General features: G+C 37.7%; 1 protein-coding gene across 1 annotated transcript in view; it reads left to right on the top strand.

Moving 5' to 3' along the window:
* Window positions 1–399: 399 nt before the first annotated feature.
* LOC107725073 (tankyrase-1-like) overlaps window positions 400–15623 on the top strand; it is a 22329-nt gene continuing 7105 nt past the window's right edge. Inside the window, exons 1-14 of the mRNA XM_016534214.1 lie at window positions 400–881; window positions 1995–2219; window positions 3524–3619; window positions 5142–5178; window positions 7432–7507; window positions 9543–9563; window positions 12092–12186; window positions 12629–12695; window positions 12840–12915; window positions 13360–13370; window positions 13915–14086; window positions 14212–14291; window positions 15008–15153; window positions 15241–15406. Of these exons, the coding sequence (XP_016389700.1) occupies window positions 404–881; window positions 1995–2219; window positions 3524–3619; window positions 5142–5178; window positions 7432–7507; window positions 9543–9563; window positions 12092–12186; window positions 12629–12695; window positions 12840–12915; window positions 13360–13370; window positions 13915–14086; window positions 14212–14291; window positions 15008–15153; window positions 15241–15406 (1746 nt within the window). The 5' untranslated portion in view covers window positions 400–403. The remainder of the gene's footprint in view (window positions 882–1994; window positions 2220–3523; window positions 3620–5141; window positions 5179–7431; window positions 7508–9542; window positions 9564–12091; window positions 12187–12628; window positions 12696–12839; window positions 12916–13359; window positions 13371–13914; window positions 14087–14211; window positions 14292–15007; window positions 15154–15240; window positions 15407–15623) is intronic.

Raw genomic sequence — 15623 nt, 5'->3', positions numbered from 1 at the left:
ATAGATATATAGATAGACAGACAGACAGACAGATAGATACAATAACTAATAAATATGAGAAAAACAACAAACCTGATAATACTATAATTCAAAATATATATATATAAAAAAAAAACTATAATAGTATTTTAATGATACTAAAATAAGCAGATAGATAGACAGACAGACAGACAGACAGATAGATAGATAGATAGTATTCATTCACGGTCCCTATAATTTCATAAATGTGAAGTTGTGTATCATAGTTTAATGACATTAAAATCAATTTAAATGTGGAGTGAAAGAAACGAAAATATTTAACAGAAACAGTAGCGCATAGCCTCCAACCGGAAGCCTTCTCGCACTGAGCGGAAGCGCAGCGGTTCCAGCTGTTATTGTTGACAGACGGAGTTTCGTGGAGAAAATGGCGGTGCCCCGTCGATCCTCACAGCACCAACAAAGCAGCCTGCAGCCGTCTCCGCGGAACGCCGTTATCGCATCCCCCCCACCGGAATTGCCGTCCGCGATTATTCCCGAATCGACGACTTTATTGAGCCCCTCGGCCACTGGCGCAGCGGAATGCGGCGGAGCCACGATGGAGTCCGCAGCGGCCTCCTCCGCCTCTTCCCCAGACCGGCCCGCCCCAGCAACAGCAGCGGCCGCGCTCGGCAGCTCCAGCTGCAGCAGCATTAGCTCCAGCGCGACCGCAGGCAGCCAGAGCCCCGGCTCAGGGGCGGCCAGTCCCGGGGACGGAGTGTGCGGGGCCGGCGGGGCGTTCAGAGAGCTGTTCGAGGCCTGTCGGAACGGAGATGTGTCTCGGGTGAAGAGGCTGGTGGACTCGGTGAATGTGAACGCCAAAGACATGGCCGGACGAAAATCAACCCCTCTGCATTTCGCTGCAGGTCTGTATTTATGTATTTGCTAAATATATTCCGTTTTTTTTTTTTTTTTGACCTTATAAAAGAACAAAACGTCTCCTTTGTGGATTTTGGTTCCACTAGATTTGGAGTTTATTTATACAGGAATGAGATTTTTCAGTGGAGGTATACGAATATATTCGTATATACAGTTTGTTGTTTTCATACAGAAATTATGTATTTTAAGTTGACTGTAGTGGTTGTGTGTCATGGAATATCATTACATCATGTTTCATTTGGTTCAAATCAACATGAGTAAAATATTATTTTTCATGCGAAGCTGACAGTTGAATTGTACAGTACTAAATTTCCTGTCTGTAAACAATATCTATTCAAACTGTTTAAATTTCATAAATCATAAGTCATAAATCAAATTTAAAATGAACATTGTGGACAGGAAAACAAATTAAATGTTGGTGTTATCTAATTAGGGTGTGCTTTTAAAACCTATAATATAAGTGTGCATTCTGTGAGTCATATGAACTGACTAAATCCATTTCTATTTAGGTATATCTGAAGATTTGCTAACCAGGAGTTCAAAGAAAATTAAATAAAGACATTTATAAGCTTAAAAAGTCAAGCATTTTGTCTTTTGCTGTCAATTAAATGGTCGTCATTCCAAATAAACATTAGCCATGTTCAGTCCTACAGTGTGGACCCTCTGCATAATGAGAGATCTTCATGATCTCATAATGATTGAGGGACTATATGGATTATTTGCACTTAAAATATGTCTGTCACATTGCAGGACCATGAAATTAGCTAAGTAATGACAGCTAGCTATTAAAGTTGATGAATAAAAGACTCAGAATGATGCTTTTTATCAGTATCATCATTAACATATTTTGTTTTGTGTCTCACCAAAAAAGAAAATCAAACGGGTTTGAAATGGCATGGAAATTTTTCACTCATTTTTGGGTGAACTATGCCTTTAAATTAAATATATCCGATAGTTGAGGCATTTCAAAAACTTACACTTTCACAAATATAACATTTTTAGATCAGATATGAATAAGATCTGATATGTCTTTTATCATTCAATTTATCATGTTAGATGTATTGCATTTTAAACGGCTTGTCCTATGCAATGTTCGACAGGCTTTGGCAGAAGGGACGTGGTGGAGCATCTCCTGCAGACCGGAGCAAACGTGCATTCCCGCGACGACGGCGGTCTGATCCCGCTCCATAACGCCTGCTCGTTCGGGCACGCGGAGGTGGTCAGCCTGCTGCTGTGTAGCGGTGCAGACCCCAACGCACGTGACAACTGGAACTACACACCTCTGCACGAGGCCGCCATCAAGGGCAAAATAGACGTGTGCATTGGTATGGATTCATTTGAGAAATGTTATCATTTCATCTGTTTCCAATTATAGTCCAATCAGACCATTTCTGATCATTAAAACAGCTTTAATAAAGACAAATTCTGATGGGCACCAATATATCGTTCGGTTCATCCCTAACAGTGAGGCAGTGAATCAAGTCTAATGAGTCACAGTCCACATTGTGTGGAGTTGCAGCCGTTGTCTAGAGAGCTGATGTGGCGTTCCAGCTTGTTGCAGTGTTGTGATAGTAATGTTGTTGTCCTGCAGTATTTTTCTCCTGCGCCCTGATGTCATAGAGCGCTGCTGAATACCCCTGTGCTGAGACAGTACTCTGTGTGTGTGAGTCTGAGTGAGAAAACGGACAGAATCTCTGAGGTTTGCATTAGTAACATGATGAATGGGTTTGTCCGAATTCGGTGTGTTACTTTGTTTAAAACTATTTCTTCAGAGTTATTTCGCGAGTGTGGAGAGTGACTTATGTGCAGTATATTGGTGATATATCATTATTGGTCAATATTATTATTTTTGTACTGATTAATCTGATATTGAAAACAAAAATTTTCATATGGAAAAATTTTTTTTTTTTGTATTTTAATATAAACCAGGAATCCGAAAAAAACAAGTAAATAAGACCTTTACAAGCTTAAAAAGTTAAGTTGATACATTGTAGCTCCTGCTATTAATTAAACCGATGTCAATTCACATAAACATTACCCATGTTCAGTCCAGCGGTGTGGTTCCTACCACATAACAAGAGGTTTTCAGCATTAGTAATAATAAGCATGCAGTTTTTATGATCTCATATTAATTGAGAGACTGTATGGATTATTCACACTTAAAAAATGTATCTGTCGCACTGCAGGACCATTTAGATTAGCTAACTAATGACAGATAGTTATTAAAGCTGATGTAGAGTGGTGCTTTTTATGACTATCATTAACATTCGGCTAAACATCTTGTTTTGTGTTTAAAGAAGAAAGAAAAAACGAACACTTTCTAAGGTTATTATAGGTGTATAATAACAGTAATTAATTACACTAGGAAACATGAACGAACAATGAACAATACTTCTGCAGCATTTGTTAATCTTAGTTAATTTGTAAATTTCAGCATTTAAAATTAAACATTTAAAGTTTTCTGCTATGCATGTAAGTGTTTTGATTGCTAACTGTGCTAAAACTGCAGAGCTAGTATGACCGCTTTAGGTGGAAAAACAGTGTTGATAATTATACTTATCAACCACAACATACAACATTATCAACTTTTAGTATCAGTGACCGTATTGCTTGCTTCTGTTTCTTACAGTGTTGCTCCAGCACGGCGCTGATCCGAACATCAGAAACACTGACGGCAAATCAGCTCTGGACCTGGCAGACCCTTCTGCTAAGACCGTCCTCACCGGTGAGACACACACACACACACACACACATACATACATATGCACTGATTCAAAACACAAGATCCGTAAGGTTTCGAATCTTCGTGAAGCAGTGAATCGAACTTGCCCGTCAATAACTTCGATTCATGCCCGATGTGGTTCTCGCTCGTGAACTCCAGAACTACGATCGGATCCGGTTTCCGAATTGGAGCTGTAAACTTCAAAGAAAATGTATTGAAAGCAAACATCACTAAGATTAGTATCATGCAACTCCTATTCGAGTCGCAGTCTCTAACACATCGATTCAGCCCGATTTAGTTTAAACGGTTCACTGAAAAGAACCGGTTCAAAATGGCGATTATTTTCGCCTTGTCATGTGATATTAACATGGCAGGCAGCACCTATTACAGTAAGTGTCGCTCCATGTACGTTAAATAGGCTAGCTTTTATTAGGCAACTGACGACTTCAATCTTCATCTCATGTGAGTGTACTTGTTTTTACATTACCAGAATTTTTATAAAGTAAAAATTGATTTGCCTTAAATGTTTGTCTTTAAATGCATATCCCCAATTAATGTGTGTTTCAAGATAGCCAGTACTATTACAGCTGTTTGACATTCTCCCATATTAAAGGACCACTGGGCATTTATAGTGTGTGCTTAGTGCTTTCCCATCAGGACCCTATGAAGAGATTTGTCTCGTGATTTAGGTGAAAATAAAAAGAAACATCAAAGTTTCTCTTTGCTGCTGCTCACAAACTTTAGACTTTTTCTCTTTTCCTCATAAACCCCTAAAATGAGTATTGAAAGCTGAGATATAGTGAATCAATAATGCATCTGCAGGGATTTCAGTGGCTTGGCATGCCTCAAGTGTGTGTGTACGTGTCCACATGAGCGTGTGATCTTTGTGTAGAGCATATTCAGAGGGCAGTGAAGTGTGATGGCCAGCCAGTGGAAGGGGGCTGTTTAAAAGGTATCCATGGATACTGCCTTTCAAGGACACTTTTGAACAGTAGCATTGCAGACCGTCCTCACCGGTGAGACACACACACACACACACACACATACATACATACATACATACATATACATATCTGCTTTACAGTCATTAACAGCACACACAATCTGATGAGCAGACATGTAAAGGCACACTGAATATGTTTTTGTAGTATGCAGTATGCCAATACAGACAGAGCATGCTGTGTGAGTGCTGAAAAATGAAACTAAGGCCATTTACAGCCACATTTCCATGGTACATTAATTGATCGGACAGCTTCATGTTTAAATATTTGCACACAGAGTTGGATTAAAATGCCAACTCTGTGCCACTCACCAAATTAAATATAGTGAGGTTAATGTAACAGCCTTCTGTTTGAAACGTTGCATCCTGCATACCATTTCACGTACTATTTAAAAGAGGTACTGCATGCTAAGCAGAATGTTAGTATTCCAGTCTGAACACAGCCACACTAAAAATATCCACACACATTAATGAATCTTGCAAATCAAGTCTGTCTGACACCTGCTGTCTTTTTTTATTTATCAGGTGAATATAAGAAGGATGAACTGTTGGAGGCAGCGAGGTGAGCTTTTGGCATGCTATAATAATTTAATATCAATGTATTGCTAAAATACATTGGTTTTGAGGGGGGTTTGGATGTTTGTTTGAATTCCTCAGCCGCTTGTTTCTTATGCTGGAGTCCTTTTGGGAAGAATGTGCAGAGCCGTAGGTGCTACACACAACCTGGCATAGTTGTATATTAATGTTTCGAACACTCTGACATCGGAACAGAACGGAAATCCCAAGAATATCAGAATGAGACATTTTTGCCACTTGGTATATAAATGTGTATTGGACAGGGGAAGTATTTTATAAAGTAAATGTAAGAATAACTTTTATACTGTTAGTAATATTTTAAGATGAAAACTTACTGGACTGAACCAACGTAGGTTTACTTGATTATCCATACATCAATTTTTGGAAAAATCATGTTAAAATGTGAGTACCAATTTAGACTTTTGAGGAATGTTTATTTGTTCATCTCTCAATCTTCTTTGTATTGCATTGCATTGTTTTGCCTCATAATACAAACTACAAAGCTTGGAACATAAAACTAAAAATTTAAGTATCATCTTGCAAAGACATATTATTGGAAGATACAGAGTTACGACTGACATTTATATGCTTTTTATGTAAGCTATCTTCTAAATTGTTATGAAGATCTCATTGATTTACATTGCAGAATTTCATCTTATTTTTTGGCCATATAAATTATATGCACCAAATTATATATTTTTGATACCTTTGCGCCTCTGAATAAAATTCTGAAATGAGTAGCAGTATAGTCCAATAGGGCTGTCAAATTTTTTTTCGAATATTCGTCGAATTAAAAAAAAAAAATCCACATTCGAATGCAAAAACGTTGCATTCGAATTTTAGGTCTGCGTCAGGCAGCCTTATCAGTGGCGCACGAAATGCGACGACAATGTAAGTGTCATTGCATTTTAAAGGGGTCATATGATGCGATTTCATTTTTTCCTTTCTCTTTAGAGTGTTACAAGCTCTTGGTGCATAAAGAAGATCTGTAAAGTTGCAAAGACTAAAGTCTCAAATCCAAAGAGATATTCTTTATAAAAGTTAAGAGTTAGCCACACCTACCTAAAACGGCTCGTTCGAACACGCCCCCACATATCTACCTCACTATGTGGGAAGATTTGCATAACGCCGCCCAAATGTTCACGCAAAGAAAGAAGGCGTAACTTTTATTCTCACTGTAGTATTGTTGCCGCTGCCGCCATGTCGTGAAGACGCTGTGTGCTTCGTTGTGAAAGCGAAGCTACTTTGTTTGGTCTTCCAAAAGAGGACGATATCCGCTTCGTCATGCCTAGAGCTGATCCGTGCTGGTCGCTGAGGAAATACATCAACTTAGTGCTGTGGATCGCCGGATCGGCCCTCACCGTTTTCACCGCTCCTTCGCCGGGACCGCCGTTCTCGACCGCCGCCTCAGCTCACTCTTGCCCGGTTTCAGCTCAGGATAAGCCGGGGCTTTCGCTCACGCTAGGCCGCTGTGTTTTTCGTTGTGAAAGCGAAACTACTTTGTTTGATCTTCCAAAAGAGGACGATATCCGCTTCGTCATGCCTAGAGCTGATCTGTGCTGGTCGCTGAGGGAATACATCAACTTAGTGCCGTGGATCGCCGGATTGGCAAAATAATGTTCTTTTTAGCAGCATCATATGACCCCTTTAATGCTTTTGTTAGCCTATCCAGTTGAACCCACTAGATGCAGCGCTGCTACGTTGTTCATTCAATATATAGCGGAAAACGAGAGCATCAGTGTGTCGAAGATGTTGTTTACAGACATATTTATCACATTTTCTAGCTCAAAGATAGTCGTGTTATTTAATTACGCTTTGAAGAAACGTGCATAATATTTTGCTCGATACGCCCTCTTGTGGCCTCAGGAGAGAAGCCAAAAGCTTTTTTTCCCCCCAACTGAAATTATGCCTTTTAAATTCGAATATAATTCGAATTTTGATAATTTTTAAGTGGAAAATTTGAATTTAGTTTTTCAGTCATTTTGACAGCCCTATAGTCCAATATAATTGCCACTGCACCATCCTTTAATAGCTGCTCACAAAACAGTCCCATGTATTGCTGCTAGCAATAAATAGAGTAAAAAGAAACTTACATTAACTTTACATTGTGCATTGAACTCTTTTATTTTAAAAGATATTGCCGTTTATTTTTTGACTTAATGTCACTCATCCAGAAATGTCTTTTCTCTAAGTTGCCGTTCCTAACAATGTTTGTCTTCCTCTTTTTTGAAAACCTTAGGAGCGGAAATGAGGAAAAGTTGATGGCACTTTTGACCCCACTTAACGTCAACTGTCACGCCAGCGATGGGCGCAAGGTAACACAGATCAGAATTACTTCATTTAATCTTCAAAATGTTCCATAATGTTGCCTTTAATATTTGACATATCTGTAAATGCCAAATATGACTGTTTTAGAAAGTATGTCAGATGTTGTTTCTAAACTCAAGCTCTAATCAAACACAGGATGTGATTTCATGTATTTAATTGGTTGAATAAATAGATGTAGGTCAAGACAATCCCAAATCCCCTTGTTTGAGTTTTTTCTTTCAGTAATACTGTGTTTAGAGTAAACAGCGCTGACCTAGTTTTACCCATGATGAGTTTAAGTTTGGATATATGGTTGATGTCGTTTTATAATGTTTGTTTTGAGGTTACACTGCCCCTTTGTTCAGTCTGGGCTGCTTTTGGATGTCAGTCATTTTTATAAGGGATTTCAGTTGATCTTTTGATGCCTATTGGATGCACGTCTGACCTTCATGAAGTTTTAGGCCAAAGCTTTTTTTGATCCATTTCTTCCTCTAGTCACAACATAATAACAGGACCTTGATTTCCCCTCAAATCCTCTGTCATCCCTGATCATTTCAGGTCACTTCCTCCCTCCAGACCTCTGTGTCTTTATATCAGAAGGGCTTTTTAGGAATGAGTTCATTGTGGGATTGTCTCCTGTTTGTCTTGTAATGGATTTGGGGTTATGTACTGTAACTCATGCTGCAGTACAGTGATGTAGGCTTTTATTATTATTTTTTAGAGGCTGAGTTTTGTTGCTACTTTCATTTTTGTACCCTCTGATACTCATGTTGATGCTGGTGTTTTGTATAATGATGTAATTTTGACTGGTATTTTGAGAGTAGCGTTTTAAGTGGAATACAGCGCACACTAGTTTGATAAATTGCTTTTTTCCTCTTTTGTAGGTTGCTTTGGATAAAAGCATTCACTAAATGTGTAAATGTAAATAGCTGATCACTGAGCATAATGCACGCTTGAATGTACTTTACATAGACGTGAGTATTTGACATTGTAAATGTAGAAATATCCCTGATGCGCTGACGTTTTGTTTTGCAGCCAGAGTTTATTTGCAAAAAAAAACTAAACTTGTATATATACTGCGTGGTATTGTTTTTGAGCGCAGTACATGAGCATAGAAAATGTTTATTGGCCAAAGGGATGCACCGATATGATAAACGTATATGCTGTCATTTGTTTTGTATAGAACATTGAGGAAATATTGTATAAAATGATGTTGAAAATGAAATTGTGTGTATATGTGCCATTCAAAAGTTTGGGATTTTTAAGAAATTAATACTTTTATTTACCGAAGATGCATTAAATTGATCAAAAGTGACAGTAAAGATATTTATAATGTTACAAAAGATTTCTATTTCAAATAAATTCTGTTCTTTGCAATTTTATATTCATCAAAGTGAAAGATAACACAATGTATCCACAAAAATATTAAGCGGCACAACTTTTTCAATGCTGGTAATAATAAAAAAGGTTTCTTGAGCAGCAAATACTAGAATGATTCATGAAGGATCATGTGACATTGAAGCCTGAAAGATGTGAAAAATACAGCATGCATCACTGTAATAAATGACATTTTGAAATATATTCAAATACAAAATAGTTACTTTAGGTTGTAATAATATTTCTTTTTTTACTGCATTTTTGATCAAATACTTGCAGCCTTGGTGAGTGTAAAAGACATAAAAAAATCTCACAGACTTTTGAACGGTAATTTATTAGTGTTATATTGGCCATTTATAATGTCAAATCGGCATTTATCATCCTGTGTCTTTCACAGAAATAAAGTAGCTGTAGATTTTTTTTTAGTAATTTTAAGATAGGATGCTGTTGAATTATTAGGCTTTGGCCATTTATAATGTCAAATCGGCATTTATCATCCTGTGTCTTTCACAGAAATAAAGTAGCTATAGATTTTTTTTTAGTAATTTAAGATAGGATGCTGTTGAATTATTAGGCTTCAAGCACCACAGTCGGCTTTGATGGATAATATGTTAGTTAATAGCTAATTTTTTGTTTTGTTTTGTTTTTTGTTCTGGCGACATTCAGTCAACATCTCAAAAAATGCTGGTAAGTTTATTTTGTGAAACAGAAATTAGTTTTATTTGGTCTTCTGTGATTTTATTATTTATTTTTCCTTTCAATTTTTGTCCCTAAAAAAATCCATCCATACGCTGGTTCACACTTAAAACGCACAGAAACCTGCCTTATTTTCTGCTGGTCACAATCCATCAATCAACCAATAGCTCAGCTAACGTTTCGTTGACTCCTGCAGGTTCTGAAAACAAGGCTTTCATTTGCCTCTTTCTTTAAAGTCTTTATTTAACTTTTTTACAATACTTTTCTAAATTGTCTGCCTTTGCAAGAACTCCACCATGTTTCCTCCGCATCCATGCATCGCCTCACGTTCTTCAATCCATTTGTTTGATTTGTTGTGATCAGCACGCATGCTCTCCACGAACGTGGTGATTTCTCTTTGACATCCTGTCCTGTTTAGATCCATTGTGTGTATGCTAGAAGCGTTGCACTGTTGCCCATTGCCTGTGCCGTACTACTTCAGACCTCATAATAGTGACATGAACATGAATGTTGCCTTTCCATCCTGCACTGAATAATAGAATTCTCTCAGACAATGCATCATTCTTTTGAGGCAGATCTTCATTACTAAATGGCTGCGTTGAGATTGGTTGTCGTGCTGATTGTTTTGCTGTGGTTGTGTTCAGACTGTCATATAGGCATGTCACCATTATTTCTTCATTTTCACTGCATGAACTGTGAACGAATTTGTAACTTAGGCTATTTTAAGTTACTAGTGGTTTGAGTCACTTATCATCTCTTCTAAAGTGATCGAGCTCAAGCCAGATTCATCAGTTGTTCAGAGAGATCGCAGATATAAAGGCCTACTTGCACCAAGAGGCAATAGTTGACAACAGTGACCGTTTTTAATGTTTAGAGAAAGTTTCCCATTTTCTCCAAATGAATTTCAATGAATGTTTCAATAAAGAATTTGAAGCCGTAAACCAAACCAACCACTCTTACAGGAGCATTACAAACTTGCTGGTCTGTGCACTTGAAGCAATGCAAATGATGTAATTTAATTAAAAATGATGGTACAGTATAAACCTGTTGGCTTTGTGTAAAACCAATAGGCTACATTTTTAATGCAAAATATCATTGGAAACAGACTTTTGTCATTTGCAATGCTTTATGGGAGTTTGTGGTTGGCGCTGAGCTCTTTTGCATCTATTTCTAATTCCTTGGTACCATTGATTTTCTCTGATTGGTGGGTCTGTCTTAAGGATTATGGGTAGAGACACTGACTTTTTCACCTTTTTAAGGCATGTAAAAAAACAAATGTTGAGAAGCTATAAAAGAACTAAGTGGCATTAAAATCTTAAAAAATGAGGAAAGAAAGCAACTAACTAAACAAGTATGACATACTGAATATCATTTTTACAACACTTCCGAATAAGTAGGCTGAAAGTCTTATTTAAATGTATAATAAATGCAATACAACATCCTACCTCTGATTTTCACCGCAATGTCTGAACTGCCCTGAGCGCGTTCGCGTCTTCTTCTTCAGCCTGCGCGTGACGCGTCTTCTTCTTCAGCCTGCACGTGAGGCGTCGTCTTCTTCTTCTTGCTTTATGGCAGATCTTCTCCCAATTGAGATTATAGATAGTGTGAATGGTCCATTTGAGAGATAGGTGCCGAATTGGGGCAGTAATTAAAGCAAAAGGAGCCCCTATCAAGTATTGAGTACATGTACAGTAAATGGACATACTTTCCAGAAGGCCAACAATTCACTAAAAAAAATTTTTTTATTGGTCTTATGAAGTATTCTAATTTGTTGAGATAGTGAATTGGTGGGTTTTTGTTAAATGTGAGCCAAAATCATCACAATTAAAAGAACCAAAGACTTAAACTACTTCAGTCTGTGTGCATTGAATTTATTTAATACATGAGCTTCACAATTTGAGTTGAATTACTGAAATAAATTAACTTTTCCACAACATTCTAATTTATTGAGATGCTCCTGTAATTTGGTTTTGTTTGTGTATGTTTTTTTGACTCTCAAAGCCGTGATTCCCATCCACTGACATTATAGGACTGACAGACTGCAACGGTTTGACTTAAAAATCTCTGGATGCCCTGGGGGTAAGCCGATAAACATCAAATTAAAATTTTTGGGTGAACTATCCCTTTAACTGTACATGTGTAAAAAGTCAAATACACCTTTCTTCTGTAATTTGTTCCATTTTTGCTTTGTTTTTGGTGTGAGTAGGCCTTTACATGTTCTTTACGATGTTTATTTAAGTCCATATATTTATAATTATTGTGGATGCTAGAACAGGTACCACTTCTTCATTTGTATCACAAAAACCTCAAGAACGTAGTTTCAAAAGCGAAATGCATTACACAGAACAGCTCACTGCATAAAAAGTTAGCCGTTGTAGTGATTTACATAATAAATTATGTAAACCAAGCAGGTTTACATAATTATTCGAGGTTGGGTTTTTGCAACAAGCACTTGTATTATTGATGATCACTTGATTGTATTCAGACATGTTATTAATATTTCTCTGGTTCTTTTGCAGTCCACTCCTCTTCACCTGGCCGCTGGGTATAATCGAGTGCGTATAGTGCAGCTGCTGCTGCAGTACGGTGCTGATGTCCATGCCAAAGACAAAGGGTGAGGAATATCTACGACTTACTGTCTCTCTTTAACATTTAGTGTCCAGTATGTAAGTCAACATGGAATGCTTCTATTAATTGCTATTTTTACTTCCATAATGTGATACGAGTCAAAAATTATATTCTAAGAAGTAAATGATAGGCTGGTACCCATTAGGATATTTAATAACTTTTTTTTTTTTTTTTTGTATAGCATGCATATATTGTTATACGAGTTTTTTTTATTAATTGTTTTATTATATATATAATATTATATATACACTACTGTTAAAACTGAGGTTATTAAGATAATTTTTTTTCAAAGATGTATATCCTTTTAATCAGCAATAATTATTAGGAAAGATGGCTGTTATTGATTTCATGCTGGTTTAAATGCTTTAATCATGATCTTTTGAATAATTCTGAAATGTTGTTTTGCTCTCTCACTCTCTCTCTATCAGTGGTCTAGTTCCTCTGCATAATGCATGCTCTTATGGTCACTATGAGGTCACAGAGCTCCTGCTGAAGGTAAAGAAAACAATCCAGCCAATACTTACTGATCACAATGTATTCGCTCCCCCATCACTGATATAACCACAGGTGCTTTATTGTTTTGATTATTAGTTACAATAATACACATGATTGATGCTTTCCTGTTTGTCTCGCTCGCAGCACGGGGCGTGCGTTAACGCTATGGACCTGTGGCAGTTCACGCCGCGCTGCATGGAACTAATTCATTATGAGCTCTGTTTTAGGAGATAATGAGCCAATTTGCTATGTGTCATCTACTTAGGCAGCTACCTTCATCTTTGTCTATATTTAAAGCCTGTTATATTATCTCTTGGACCCTACATCGAATATTATGCAAGACTCCAGGGCATCTTTTTTAATAAATCAATTTGTAAATGATAAAACAGTGATCAATTCAAATTGTTATATATTGTGCTATACTAGTGGTTTTCAAACCCTGGCTTGCGACCCACCCGAGGCTTAAAGATGGGTCGCCAGGATGATTTAAGGAAAATGTATATATGTATTTAACAAAGTTCAAGACTCCGGAAAGAAGGAGACGGGAACCGGCTAACGTAACTTCTTAAAACAAATAAACATAAACAACAAAATGAAAGTAAGTGGCAGCCACCTCACAACAGACTCCAGTGCGTATCTGTCTCTCCGTGTTTGTTTTTTTCAGTCCTGAATTCTGCAAGCTTATCCTCTGATTATAACAAACAAAGTCTAGACACGATGTAAATAAAATATTTCTTGTGCAGTGTAGAGAGATTCATTGAATATAACGGAATTTTCTGATAATGCGATAAACTGTAACGAGTGACAGTTCAGTGATTTTTAAGGGAGCGCTATTTGCATGCTTTCTTGTGCATAATCCATTCAGAATATGAATAAAAGTTAAAGAAATAAAGAAACATTTTATTTGATCAAAATACAGTAAAAACTGTAATATTGTGAATTATTATTGCAAATTAAAATAGTTAATTTACTAAAACTGTATTTAAATATGTTTTCAAATATAATATATTCCTGAGATGCAAAGCTGAATTTTCAGCATCATTACTCCAGTCTTCAGTGTCACATGATCCTTCAGAAATCATTCTAATATGCTGATTTGCTGCTCGAGAAACATTTCTTATAATTATCAGTGTTGAAAACAGTTGTGCTGCTTCATATTCTTGATCTTCTTACTAAACCCAAAGTTCCCTTTATAATAAACCTTTGTGCGTGTGTTTAGGTGAACGCTGTGGACACACTGGGACAGACAGCCCTGCACAGGGCGGCCCTCGCCGGTCACATCCAGACTTGCAGACAATTGCTGAGTTACGGAGCCGACCCGTCAATCGTTTCACTGCAGGGCTTCACTGCGTCACAGATGGGCAATGAAGCCGTACAGCAAATACTCAATGGTACTATTACAGTATCACATCTATTACTCTGAGTCTTATTGCAGTGTGATTAATGAATTAACTGTCCATTTATCCTAACAGCACGATGTCCTGAATTTATGATTTTTCTGCATTTATTTCTCCAGAGAACATTCCTCCTCGTAATTCGGATGTGGATTACCGCTTCCTCGAGGCTGCTAAAGCCGGAGACCTTGATACAGTGAAGGTAAATAACCGTTTCAGAGTTTACCAAGTTTAAAGGTGGGGTAAGCGATTTTTCAAAAACGCTTTAGAAAACTGATTCGGGCCGACTAGCGAAACAAACTTGTAGCCAATCAGTAGTAAGGGGCGTGTCCTCCTCATGATGTGGAGGAGAGAGCGTTCAGTGCACAGGACGGACATTAGCGAGCCGAGCGACAGAAAGATAGAGATGGCGAATAAAAAAGACAAAAGAGGAAAACGTCTGTGGAATAAAAGAAGGCTTAAGGAAAGAAGTAGGACCCGTGTAAATATCGGATCAGCTTTCCAGCGCTGGAGAGAACTCAAGGAGCGGAAGGCCTGCGAGTGTCTGCACCGCAACAGCTAAAGTCTGTCTAGTACACTGGACGCGATAAAGCGGCCGTTGAAAATCATTTGAAATTTGTGTCAATACGTCATAAATAGAAGGCAGCAGCAGTTTTCTGTCGGGAATTTGTCATGTCACACCCTTTTGGGGTAGGGGCGTGTTTGTTTTGGTGATTTCAAATGTCAACATTGGCTACCAGAAATCGCTTACCCCACCTTTAAAGTCAGCATGGTCCAAATCTATTTCACTTTTGCAATGTGACATAAAATTAGACATTTAATGATGATATGGGACTTAATCTGTTCTAAAGATTTCAAATCAGGAAATCAATAAATATTTATTCATTTGATGCCAGTTTGTTTGTGTATCTTCCATAGCAACTGTGCTCCCCTCAAAATGTGAACTGCCGTGACCTGGAGGGCCGCCACTCCACCCCGCTGCATTTTGCTGCAGGCTACAACCGTGTGGCTGTGGTGGAATACCTGTTGCATCATGGGGCCGACGTGCACGCTAAAGATAAAGGGTACGATCATCTTCATTGGAAGTAGCGTGACTATCGTTGCACTGTGTCTGAATTGTCTGATTTTCACTTGTTCTCTTTCTTTATCAGTGGTCTGGTTCCTTTGCACAACGCGTGTTCGTACGGTCACTACGAGGTGGCAGAGTTACTGGTGAGACATGGAGCGTCTGTGAACGTGGCGGACCTTTGGAAGTTCACACCACTACATGAAGCTGCAGCCAAGGGCAAATATGAGATCTGCAAACTGCTGCTCAAGGTTTGATACATCAGATGGAGAAATCATGCACATGTTGGCATAATTATGAATGTCATGATTGTGTGGGAATTCAAAATTGTAGATACATTGGGCTGAAATCCAAAAGTAAAATGTGAAACTTTTTGGAATTTATAAATTCTATAAATATTGTACTATTTTAATGTATTATAAATTAAATATATGTAAACATTATATTATTTAAATATATGTATGTATG

This window comes from Sinocyclocheilus rhinocerous, unplaced genomic scaffold (genome assembly GCF_001515625.1).
Source record: "Sinocyclocheilus rhinocerous isolate Xijiao unplaced genomic scaffold, SAMN03320098_v1.1 scaffold1295, whole genome shotgun sequence".
Taxonomy (NCBI): Eukaryota; Metazoa; Chordata; class Actinopteri; order Cypriniformes; family Cyprinidae; genus Sinocyclocheilus; species Sinocyclocheilus rhinocerous.
The sequence above is the reverse complement of the archived record's forward strand: the minus strand, read 5'-3'. Positions and strand labels throughout refer to the sequence as shown.